The 12,667-nt window shown below is 45.6% G+C and overlaps 1 protein-coding gene across 5 annotated transcripts in view; it reads right to left on the bottom strand.

Moving 5' to 3' along the window:
* Nucleotides 1–1,476: 1,476 nt before the first annotated feature.
* Nucleotides 1,477–12,667, bottom strand: part of CARMIL1 (capping protein regulator and myosin 1 linker 1) — a 317,914-nt gene continuing 306,723 nt past the window's right edge. For 2 of the 5 annotated variants that reach the window (XM_017344956.4, XM_089334374.1), the window contains 3 exons: nt 11,510–11,650; nt 9,000–9,149; nt 1,477–2,520 (listed from right to left, as the gene is read on the bottom strand). In XM_017344956.4, the coding sequence (XP_017200445.2) occupies nt 2,384–2,520; nt 9,000–9,149; nt 11,510–11,650 (428 nt within the window). In that variant the 3' untranslated portion in view covers nt 1,477–2,383. Of the gene's footprint in view, nt 2,521–8,999; nt 9,150–9,484; nt 9,510–11,509; nt 11,651–12,667 lie in introns of all 5 variants that reach the window. The other 3 variants (XM_089334373.1, XM_089334375.1, XM_017344958.4) reach the window with 3 other exon arrangements.

Below are 12,667 nucleotides of genomic sequence, written 5' to 3'. Positions count from 1 at the left end.
AAGATTTTATTTATTTATTTGAGAGGTAGAGTTACAGACAGTGAGAGGAAGAGACAGAGAGAAAGGTCCTGCTTCCGCTGGTTCACTCCCCAAATGGCCGCAACGACTGGAGCTGCGCTGATCTGAAGCCAGGAGCCAGGAGCTTCTTCTGGGTCTCCCCTGTGGGTGCAGGGGCCCAAGCACTTGGGCCATCTTCTACTGCTTTCCTAGGCCATAGCAGAGAGCTGGACGGGAAGAGGAGCAGCTGGGACTAGAACCAGCACCCATATGGGATGCCAGCGCCACAGGCGGAGGATTAACCTACTGCGCTACGGTGCAGGCCCCAGGCCAGGCTCTTTTGTTAATGGCTGTCGGTGAAGGCCCCATCAGTGCACCTGGGATGCAGTTTAAGAGCAAGCTCAGCAACCTTTGGTCAAAGCCACTGCTTCTGCTCTAGAGAAGTGGAGAGGCCAGTGGTTCTGGCCAGAATACACATGATTCCTGCTGCCCATGGAGCCAAGTTCCACCTCCTTGAGAAAGCACCAAGGTGATCTGCCCTCTGGCCTTGTCCCTCTTCTCAAGAGCTCCTGTGCTCAAACCCGGGAGGGTAGAACCAACCAGCAGCAGGTGTGCTTTGACAGCACATGCGATTCTAAGTGAATAACTCCTTGACTGCTCTGGGGCCCACCACTTTCTATATCTTCCACTACTCCAATGGTCTACCACGGGTCATGCCTTACACTAAAGGGGGTACAGCTAAGAATCAGGCACTCATCAAAGTACTGATGACTTCAATGCCTCGCACAAATGGCCTCCTCTGCGGCTTCCTGAGCATCACACAGAGAGCTTCTCACCTCCACAGCACAGTTTGCCATGGGCGTGTGCTGTCCTACTGTATTGTACGCACCTGGGGTAGGGGCGCCTTCCCCACAGCCTGTGTGCCCAGTCCCCATGCCGGGCTTCGACTTCATAAGCATCCCCCATTTGGGCAGCTTTAGAGCAGTCGGTTCCCACTCCCCAGGAGCCACAGCTGGACACAGTGCCACAACTGGAGGACATGATCCCGTGTCCCTCTGCCCTCAGGAAGTTGTCAGTGGCAGTAAACACGTACTCACCCCTCTCATATGCCAGGAACCCATCCGTGGGGGGGCTGCAGGGGGAAGGCTTCCATCACCCAGCCTCACCTTCCATGACCTTGTCCCAGTGGACGACCAAGCAGCTTCAACTACTCAGATCACAGGACTCTTCTCACACCTGCTTCCTTCCTAAGACTGGGGCCTGGATCAAACTCAAAATTCTTTACCCTTCTCAGTAAAATTTATATCCCCCCCGCCCCGCAATGGCGAGAGCAGAGAGACAGAAGAATGAGCAAATTACACTTCTTTTGAAGGTAATGGTTCCCAATTGAGTAACTGAAATTGTGACCATTCTGGATTTTGGAGAGAAAAACCAAAATTCACCATCCCACCCAGAAAAGCAACTTGGAGAAGGTCAAAATTCCACTTGTAAAATCATTTTATTGGTATAAATATACATATGAATAAAATACCTTCCGTTTGTAATGTAAGTGAATATTTGTGAAATGTCTTATAAAGAGTAGTATTTTGATTTTTTTTTTACAGGTGTCAAAGTATTCTCTCTTAAAATCACACATTAAAAGCTAATATGCAGACAGAAATTAAAGGCCTCCAAAAACATGAATATTCATAAAACCTCATTCCAATCAACTATATACAGTAATCTGGGCACGTGGGAGAATCAGCCAAGGGCCTCTCACTCCGATCTCAGCTGAGCTTGTTGATGGTATGCAGAGGTCACCAACCAAGCTTTCAATGTACAATTCCACATCAGGAAGGAGGACGTTCCCCATGGGAGAATGTAAAAACCATACCCAAGATCTAATATATATAATTTATACAAATTATTCATTAGTGTGCTCTGTTAATATAATTACAATGTGCAATTGCATACATCAAGAATAAATTGCTATATCGAGTCGTGTGCAGCTCCGACACAAGCACACAAGCAGCTCCCCAGTCGGCTGCACGCTGTCCCTTGTGTGTGTCCAGTTAGGTCGTTTACCTCCAAAAACCCCTCCTTGCGGGGCCATCGGTAGCTGCCTCGGAGAAGTTCAAGTAGGGCCCATGGAATCATTGCTGGCTTTCATTGAAGGCATAAGAAGGAATGTTTAGAAATCAAGTTACCAAACGTCAAGGGTTGGATAAAGACCAAAGAAATGTGCTTTGATTACCAAGAAACAGATCTGTTTCTATATTCAAAAAGAGGCGGCGGGGGGGCAGGGGGACAGGAAGGAAAGGAGACATTCAAGCACCAAGAGAGAGCGTCTGGGACTAAGGGGTGTTGCTCTGTCCCCGTCTGCGGCAACCCCACGGCAGGGCGGCCTTCACACAAAGATAAACTCTTTCTCCGCTTCTTCTCCGGAGTCACTGGATTTGCTGCCGTGACGCCCGTCTCGGCTGGAGGGCCGCTGCTTCTGTTCCTGCTGCTCCTGGGGCTGCTGGCCCCAGCTTCTCCTTGACACTGGAAGAGAGGGGGGAGGGAGTGGGACAGTTTACTGAACAGGTCCCGCCAGTGGCCCGACCACCTTGGGGTGGGCTGCGTAGAGCCCAGGAAGCTGGGGCCGGGGGTCAGGCTGGACTTCCCCGGGAAGCACTTACCATTAGGTTTGGAGACTTGAGACAGACTGAAAATGGAGCGACAAAAACAGCACCAACACCAGGACACACACAGACACAGTCTATGACAGGGTGAGCCTCGCACAGGAGAATCTGAAGTGGGACCCCTGGGGGCGAGGGCAGTGGGCAAGCAAAGAGGTGACAACGAGGATTCAAGGGCGCTAGAGCCGGTTCCCTGGCAGCGGACTGCGCAGTCTCGGCTGCCCCCTCCTGCTAGAACAGGGCAGACGCTGTGAGCAGGCGGGCGCTGGCTGGACAGACATCCCAGTGAATGCAGATGATGTAGGGCTGGCCAGGGGTCAGAGGTCACAGCAGGCCCTGGGAATCTCTGTCAGACCTTTTTCAGAGAACCGCCCTTAAGTCTTGTGAAAATGCATTAAGTAGTGCCGATGGCACTTTTGTATCTTTTGGTCACAGAGGTACCATGAGAGGTGCCTGGTCTGATAACAGATGGAAAGAATCCTTGGAGATCTGACAGAGCACTGATGGGACAATCATTGCTGGAACTGGGCCTCTGCTGTGTCACCACTGCCCCACGAGCTAGGTTTTTAAACTGCTGATCCAGGATATAAACTTAAGCTGTCTCTCATGGCTTCACTGCTGGCAGACTGGGGACAGGGGTCGGATGCTGTTCTCCAGCCTTGTTATCCAGGGTCATTAAACTCCGCTCACCTTGTCTATCATATAGACACCACGTGAGCTGAAGATACCACGTCCTCACCCTGTCTGTGCTTAGAAAACAGATCTTAGCTACGTCATCACCCAGTTCAACTGATCCAAGCCGGAACACAGCACTCCAGTACTGGGACGGAGCTGGGATTCATTTACTGTCTCTGAGCACTTTGCCTTTGGCATTACACTAAAGTCCTCATCTTGCCAGGAGTTAGCTATTTAAATTTTAGCCCACTGTGGAGTGCTTTAAGGGTGTGAGTTCATTAATCCTAACAGTCACAATCAAACTCCCTAAAGGACTTCTGCTTGCCAACACAGTGGTTGTCAGGGCCAGATTCAGAATCCTAGACAATAAAAATTTCAATTTCTGGTTAGGGCATTAAACTGAAATCACACAAAATTCTGAAAAGAAACAAAAAAAAAAACCTTTGAAATCTCATCATGAATGTTCTTTTTTTTAAGTTTTTATTTCTTTTTTGCTTACCAGCTTTGAGCTAATTCTCAGAGGGGGAAGAAAGCAACAAATAGAAATTGTAATTTTCACTTTTTAAGTATCAGGTTGGTTAGAATTAAGAGCACCTGTTTGAAAAGTCCTTTGAAAGTTGTTAAAATGCTAGGTTTGAAGAAGGAGGTAAAAAAAATTCTATAAATATCTTAACCCTTATCATAAACCAATTTCATAATAACACAAAGAGGCCCTTAAGTTATCAGCCTCTGCATGTACTAAGAACAGGGGAAAATGGGGAAGATTTCTAATATTTCCATCTTGAAGATACTTGGCAACAGAGCCAAACATTACTTGTGATAGCTGCTAGAAAAAGCTTCCATTCTGTTTTTTTTTTTTTTTTTTACTTTTTTTTTTTTTTTTTTTTGACAGGCAGAGTGGACAGTGAGAGAGAGAGACAGAGAGAAAGGTCTTCCTTTGCCGTTGGTTCACCCTCCAATGGCCGCCGCGGCCGGCGCACCGCGCTGATCCGATGGCAGGAGCCAGGAGCCAGGTGCTTTTCCTGGTCTCCCATGGGGTGCAGGGCCCAAGCACCTGGGCCATCCTCCACTGCACTCCCTGGCCACAGCAGAGAGCTGGCCTGGAAGAGGGGCAACCGGGACAGAATCCGGCGCCCCAGCCGGGACTAGAACCCGGTGTGCCGGCGCCGCTAGGCGGAGGATTAGCCTAGTGAGCCGCGGCGCCGGCCTTTCCATTCTGTTTTAAAAATAAGTTGTTCCCCTACATCAAATGACTCAAAAATAAATTTCCAACACTACAGATTTGAGGGAAGAAATAAATATGGTGAAACACTGCTCATTTGTCTACAATGTATTTCTTCTAATTCTTGGGTTAAAACAGTCAACAAACATTTCCTACTCTTGTTTCCCGGAAGTCCCAGGGGGAAATCCATGTTCCGTGATGATGTGACATGGGCACTGCCTACCAATGAGGACATTTATGTAGCCCAAGATGTCGATGTCACAGATTAAAAGCTCTGATAACGCTAAGATCTTGATAACAAGTGCAGCTGAAATTTAGAGGAACCCAACCTAGGGGTCTTCCAGCACAGAGCAGACTGCCCTTCTGCCCCCACCCAGGGGTCCGTTCTCCCAGGCCACTGATCCGGGGGTTCAGGGGCAGCGTGGTGGGGGAATGGGGAAGATGCGGTAAACAGATAGATGTTAACAGCCCGGTTTCTGGGTCTGTGACACAGAACCACTGCCACACTTGCGATCTGCCCAACATGGTAACTGACAGGGAAAACAAGCTGTTCTTTCAAGATTGCTGTCGCAGCCTTTCACCCTGGTGAGGACACTATTTAAAACTTCACGCTACGTGTGTTCACCTGCGTTGAAGCAACTCTCCCACCTGTGAATGTGCATGTGAAAATGAGATGAGTGCAGGCCGACACGGCCTTGGTGTTGCAGGTGAGCATATCTCACGGGCTAGAAAACCGAAGCATGAGAGCCACCCATGCAAGTCCCAACTAACGTGCTTAATGCAGAAACCAAAACATTGGGCCTCCCAGCTTCCAGCCCTCTCACAGGCCCCTGTGCAAACAACTCTGTAGGGGAAAGTTCTCCAGCTCAAGTGTGCTTTCTAAGCCATAGGAGCACCCACCTGATTGCACATAGTTCAGCTGCTGATCACAATTATGTTGAAGCTGCTTCGGTCGGGTTTCCATTAAAGGATGGTCTAAATACAATTAGGTCTGCTTGAAACTTAAAGCTCTAGAATTCATTTTCAATATATTTTCCAATTCTGAGTCTTTACTAATTCACTCTACTTCGACCTCCTTATAAGCAGCTTCATTGAATGTTTAATCTTATACAGGGGGAAGAATCTTAGAATCAGGTTGTTCTAATACATTTCTTCAATGCAGCCTTTATTACAGTTAAGAGGATTCGAGTGTCTCCATCCTGTCAATGCACGTATTTGTTACCATTCTGTCTGCCATTAAAACTGTGATGAGAGACACTCCAGTAAACGAGCAGGTGACCTACTCCACACAAACACTCCCTGCATGTTCCTATCCTGTCTACACTGGCAATCATCAGTACAGACAGCCTCCGGTATGGAGTCTGTCACTCTCAAAGATGATTTGACTCTTCATATTGCATATATGCAAATATATGCATGGTAATTAAAAACCTTCTGAAACGTACATATAAACTCTGAATTAGATTCATATGAAAATTTGGGATTTTCTTCATTGTAAGTTGTGCTGATATCCAAATTTTCCTGGATGAAAACATGATGATGAATGCAAGACAATATTCTGTAGTTGGCTTTGATCTTTTACACTTTCTAGCTAGAGCCAAAAATGCAACTGATTGTTAGAATTTCTCTTGAAGAACTCATAAAGGGAAAGTGGGACCTGGATCTGGTGGGGAAAGTGGAACACAGCACTGGTTTACAGATGGTAAACTGTTTGCTGGCTGCAGGCTGGTTATGGACGAAGCAAGCAACACATCAAAGGAACCTGAGGATCAGGTTCCATTACAACACATACGAAGCCGAAGCCATCTATTTTCGTCAAGAAAATAGCATAGACTCTAACAAAACATCACAGCTTATAATTCAATGTAGAGAGAAAATGATATGAATTTCAAAAGATGTGGTCACAAATACTTCCAGTGAAAGAAATTAAGCATTTTACCTGTCAAATCAATATTTAAATACACACAATTAAACATAATAACCGTGATTTAAAAAAAAAAAGAAAAAAACACACAGCATGCTTTGAGAACAATAGCCTCTGTTTGTCTCATGAATACATCATTTAGGAAATTTAAAAAACTGTTTCAGTGTCAACAAAGCTGCTCTTAAAGACTTCAAGGAAAGTCCACGCTGTGGTTGCAATAATCGCGCTGCTAAATGCTGTGTTTTTAACCAAAAAACTATTCAGAAAGCAGACTGCTATGCAGTTCTCAAAGGTGAAGAGAGTCAAGTGCTAGAATTGGCACTAACAAAAAAATATTAAAATATTAGACATAAAGTTACTTTAATTGAAATTCCTGTAAAAATGACTTTTTGGTGCCTGCCAGAGACACGTTTTTGATTTCAAGAAATCAAAGCAGAAAAGTAAATATAAGATGGTCCTATTTAATTCCATCAAAATTTGCTGCAGTCCATCACAAGCAGATTTCAGCTAACGGGGTCATGGGAAAATCCGAGATAGACACACAGTGTCTCCTTCTTGTCTTTCTGTGGTCTGGCTGACCTGTGTTCAGCATCCTCTTTTTACTCTGACTCAAAGCCTTACTGGATGATCCATGTGACACAGGGGCACTCTTTGTGTGACAGAAAGTGATTTCTGTGGCTCCCAAGAAGGAATCTGACATCAAGAGTGCTCTGTCAACAATCAAGTGGTCTAAGTCCAAGGGTACAATAATTCAAATGTAAATTTCTAGGATCTAGAAACCTCTTTGTAATCTCAGATATCCTTAACAAAAAAGCAATATAGAGACAGAGATTCTGACTTGATATATTCTCAGCAAGAAATCTAACTGTCTTCAAAAAACACCTTCAGTTTTCATTTATGTAACCTTTTCATGACTGAAGATAATGGAGACTTTCTTGGAGAAAATTTCTTGTAGAGAGACTAGCTATTATAACACGTGTGCACACAAATCTACCATGTAGGAAATCCTTTAAAAGCAAAGAGAACCAACATCAGTTTTCCCTAGCGTGGCTGTTACCTGGCCCAAACAGAATGTTCTTTCCTTATACAATCTGCAGTCTTCTGCAGTCTTGGCTTTATGCTGTGGGTGGTGTCCTTAACATCACCCCATCATCTGGCTAGTTTGTACCCTAATACCAGATAAGTAAAAGCAGGTGGCTCATCCAATGGTGTTGGCTGAGAAGACAGACTCAATACTGATGCTGGTGACTAGTTGGTAAATGCTCCTCTGTTGTTGTTGTTGTTGTTGTTGTTGTTGTTTTATCCATATCAAGGAAAGTTCTCGTAAACAACAGTTCCCACTTGCAGTTTCCTAACTCACTGGGCTGTTGAGCTGTGAGATAGATCATAAATTTATTATCTTTATAATGCGCTCAAGGGTGAGAAAGGTTTACCCTTTTGCCATGAAGATAACTTACCCCTACAAAAAGATCATGCCCATTAACTTGTCTTCTGAAATAGTTTCTTAGGAAGGAATGAGGGCATGGAGTTAGAACCAGAATGCTGGTTCTATTTATTCTGGTTCTATAATTCACCTAGTCTAGGGGAGTCTAAACACACTCGCATTAAACCTGATAAAGTCTTACACAAAGGAAAGAGTCTTACTCCAAGGGTAGAATTCCTTTAAGGACACTTTAAAAATATATGACTCCTCCTTCTGAGATACTAAGATTTTCCTTAAATGAGTTTTTAAGCCACATTTATAGAAACTTGCCAACCAGGGAGCAGGTGAGTACTTTAGTCACAGAAAACAATCCCTGTGAGTTAGCAATGCTTGTTCTAACATCTCCCACTGGAGGTTAAAGTTAATTTGAAATGTGTCTTTTTGTCTCGTGGAATTGTTCTCACCTGAACAGAACATTCTAGAACTTGCTAGAGCGCCAAATGGAAGACAGGGTCAACAGAGAGACTGCTGATGCCTGAAAACTGGTGCTTTTTCTTGCTTGACAAAGAATCATAAAATGTCCACTGAAAGATCGCAGGCATGACCCAAGGTCTGCAGTTAGGGGCTCTTCATTCATCCCTTCTACAAAAGTGTGAGGTGTTCAGCCAGTACCCTCCGGGGAGTAAACTGCTACTCTGAGAATCTCTGATCCAATGCTAGCTGATACCAAACAGAAGAATAAGATATAAAGGAAAAGACCAGGCAGCATGACCCCAAATACAAAAATAAACCTCAGGATCACAAAAATTTGAAAGGACAAGTCACCAAAGTAACCTGATCCTCCTCATGGGAATCTCTAAGTTTAGATTTTTAAGTCAATAATTTTTTTTGTCTCAAATGGAAGGATCATTCCATTGCCATTCATGAGAAAAAAAACAAACCAAAACATCTCAATAAAACAAAAACATCTCCCCACATCTGTTGTATGCCTAATCCCTGCCCCATCCCACGATACAAGTTACTCAATTAAAGTTTGTTTTTGTTAGTGCCAGTTCCTAAGCTGTGGGTCAGCGAGGGATGAAAATCGAAGGCTCTAACCATTTGTTGGCTGTGACTTCCTGTGCCCAATTGCAGTCACTTCCTCTTCTGCAATGGCGGGGTACAGTTCTGCAGCTCTTTTCCCTCCACTGGAAGGCTTGCCAGTGCCATGATCTGAATGTCTTTTGTAATAATCTCCTCTTTGCACTACTGAGGAAAATGGATTCAATTTACCCTTTACATTAGCAGATACATCCATGTGCTGACAATAATCTTTAAAAATATTAATATGAAAAGATTAAAAATCAGTTCACCCATCCCACTTAAGAGTCCAGGAACCTACAGTGTTGGTCCTTGGCAGATACACCATTATCTGTAGAACTCAACAGCCAACATTATGGGAACATCGTGCAAAATGAGGTGAGCTCTGGGTCTGCCCCAAAAAGGTACTAACAGAAAGGCCTGGTGTTACCATTTAGATTCCACAATGGATGAACGAAAATCACAGTCACTATGCAGCCATCTAGAAGAACATAGCAATTTACCTGTTTCAGAAATGAGTTGGGCACGCTAGTCCAGGGAAGCACAGAACAAGGGAAGGAAGTAACCAGCGTGAATGCTACACGAGAAAACAGGAGTGAGCAAGAGAGGAACAGCTTCTAAGGAGAAAGACGGGGCCCACAAGTGGCTACGGCTCTCGGGTTACCTTAGCAGACAAGCAAAAAAACAGGATGAAGTTCAAGTCTAACTACGTTGGACATTGACAAGCTGTACTCAGACCTCGTGTAGGGCTCCAAGCAACGGAAGTGCTCGCTACATCAGCACGATCCCTGTGATAAGCTTATTCCGGATCCCAGATGGGAAACCAATGCTCCCTCCAGCTCTGCCGTCCCAGTCATCCCACTGGAGAGAGGGGGTGTGAACCCTTCCTGAATTTCACTCCTTGGGGATCGAGGAAGAGAATCGGAACATCTATCCCTGAAACCCTGAAACATCTGAGTAACAGTTCATTCCGTCTCCAATGTCCTGGGAAAGTTGGAACATGGAAAATTTTCACGGCAGCTCAGTGCCTATTTGTGGCATCCAGTATCTCACCCACTTTGTTAAGGAGAGAGGCTCAGCAACACATCCTCACTTGTGAGGCTGACAGACTATTCCAGGCTATGTTTTGATCAAGCACACGCATTCAGAAAACCAATTTTCTCAAAAATGTTAAAACAATAATTTTTATCCAACCTCCTGATTTTTTTTAATTTGGTAAATCCGTTAAAATGTTGATTGCTTTTGACGAGATGAACATTCCTCCTTAACCACTACCATTCCCTTCCCTACCTCCTCCATTTCTCTCCAACAGGATTCTCCCAGGCATTTGCTTGGCTTCCTTAAACATAAAGGTGTCAGTGAGCAGTTCCAGAAAGGAGGGGAAATGAGGGTAGGGTGGGGGAGGGGTAAAATGTGGTCCACAAGGGCTCTCAGGGGGCGCCTGCTGGCTCAGGTCACTCTGACCAGGTCCCACCAAGGTTCCTCCCTTGGCACTACCTCTTCTACGACCTTGGCTCTGCTCCTGAGCCTTGTGATGACCTACTCCATGGACACCTGACACACCATTCGTGGCTTTAGTCTCTCCATTTGACAGCACTGCTTTATCAGCTTCTGTCCAAACCCCACTTTCTTCTATCTGTGGGCAAAAGGGGAGTGAAGCATCTCCCCACAAAAGAAATCTGCAAGCTGGGATGAGGAAGTAGTCAATGTTATTTTATGAGACTCCCAAGCCACAGAGACAGTTCTCAGCAACACCTCCTGTAAACTTCAACCCAAGACCATTACCAGTAAAGGAAAAGTAAGCCATTCTGGCAAGAGAGCAGAGCCAGAGAGATCAAAGCATTCTGAAGCATCGAACAAACCTCAAACAAAACAGCAGCTCCAAACCACAATGAGCACCATCTGGACCCAGATGGTAACTCTGCGACTCTAAGATTGGGGTGGCCCTTGGAGACAGCATTTACCTTTTACACAGGACAGAACCCGAAAGTCAATGGAGCATTAAAGAAGGGGGGAGGAGAGTGAAAGAAATGGCACTGAAGCAGATGTCACCAAACCACGCCCCACCTCTGATTGCAGCTGGTAGCCATGGGAGGAAGCACTCCAGTGGCAGGATTACCTGGCTGCAGCGGAATGGGGAGATGATGCCCCGAGGGTGTCTGTGCAGGTGCAGCACCTCTGGGAGTGGGGCTTATGTGCTCATGATCCAATCTGGGTCTCTCGGGTCAGGGTGGGCTGTTCTTGAACCACAGCACCAGTGATTTATGGCCACTGGGGGGAACTGTTCTTGCAAATAACGAGATCTACAAATCTATAGGTCACAGACCAGGTTCTGACGGATCTACTGATTACGCTTCTCATTCTTCTTTAAGACCCAATGTTATCAATAATACTGAATCAAGTTTCCAACCCAAAAAACTATTCTGGTTGCAAAAATGTGATCCAAAAGATGTTTCTAAGTGCAGGGTTAATTCCTTCCTTTTGGAGTGACCCTCTTCGGAAAGAGCAGACCCAAGACAGTTCCTTACCTTCCTGGGAAAATGTCCTGGGACTGGGCTGGGGGCTGCCCTGGCCGTCTCGCTCCTTGTCGGAAGGAACTTTTTTCAGGACAGGCGGAAGAAGAGCCACTTTAGGGGAGCTAGGGCCGGATGGAGAGTCTGGGAGGTCCTCTACAGAGAAACAAACACAAGAATCAAGCTGTTCCCCAGTCTGGATTCCATGACCATGAGCCAGGCAAGTCTTCCAAAACAAATGAGTCATTAAAAACACATACTAGAAAGCAACAACAACAAAAAAGATTGGCCAAAAAAAAAAAAATTAGTTTTGTGTCTTTGCTTGAAGTCACACCCACAAAATAACACCTGCTTATCAAAGGTTAAAATCTGCATAGATGGGAACTGATCGTGCAGGTGTAGAATTTCAACCTGTCTGCAGATGAGCCACGTTTCCTCTGTCTCAAACACAAAGGCTGCCTAAGCTTCTTAAAATATGTAATATTTATAACTCATCAGCCTTACCTGTTGTCAGTGCCAGTGAGGCGGGGACAGTGGATACACAGACACACAGATGTTCACACCTGCAGCTGGGTGCATGCACCACACACATATGCTGAGATCACTAAGGATAATGTGGAAGCCCACGGACTTTGCCACAGAAAGGATTTTTGTTTTTGTATTTTGATCACTGGACAAAGAAACTAAATGACCCACCAGGCTCGAAAACAAAATGGGACCAGAGTTCTCATCTCTTAATTCTAAACCCCGAGCCATTCCACTCTAATTGAAAGGATTTACTGAACTGGGCTCCTTTCTCTGCTGTGTTACCAGAAGGTAACTCTCAAGTTGGTGCGTGTGCGCACGTGTGTGCATGTCCATATGTGCATGTGTGTGCATACACGTGTCCATCACGGTAAGACAGCCCACAGCCACATGCTCCCCAGCCTCGCATGCCCCCTTGCTTCGCTCCGTAAGCAGGTGATCTGGACTGAGCGTCGCCCGACTCCCCAGACTGATGCAGACGCTTCACCCGCTAAGTTTCCTGTTCACAGTCGCTGGATTAAGGGCGGGGAAGTGCTCTCATTGTGGGTTCTGGTAGGTGGGCGACCTCAGATCTCTGGGGGCGCGCCCTCAGAGGGTAGTTCTCGTGACAGGGTTGGTGATTTAGGCCGAGTTTGGCCCCTGCGTCCT

The sequence above is a fragment of the Oryctolagus cuniculus genome, chromosome 5, assembly GCF_051225735.1.
Source record: "Oryctolagus cuniculus isolate XC-2025 breed Fujian yellow rabbit chromosome 5, ASM5122573v1, whole genome shotgun sequence".
Classification (NCBI taxonomy): domain Eukaryota; kingdom Metazoa; phylum Chordata; class Mammalia; order Lagomorpha; family Leporidae; genus Oryctolagus; species Oryctolagus cuniculus.
The sequence above is the reverse complement of the archived record's forward strand: the minus strand, read 5'-3'. Positions and strand labels throughout refer to the sequence as shown.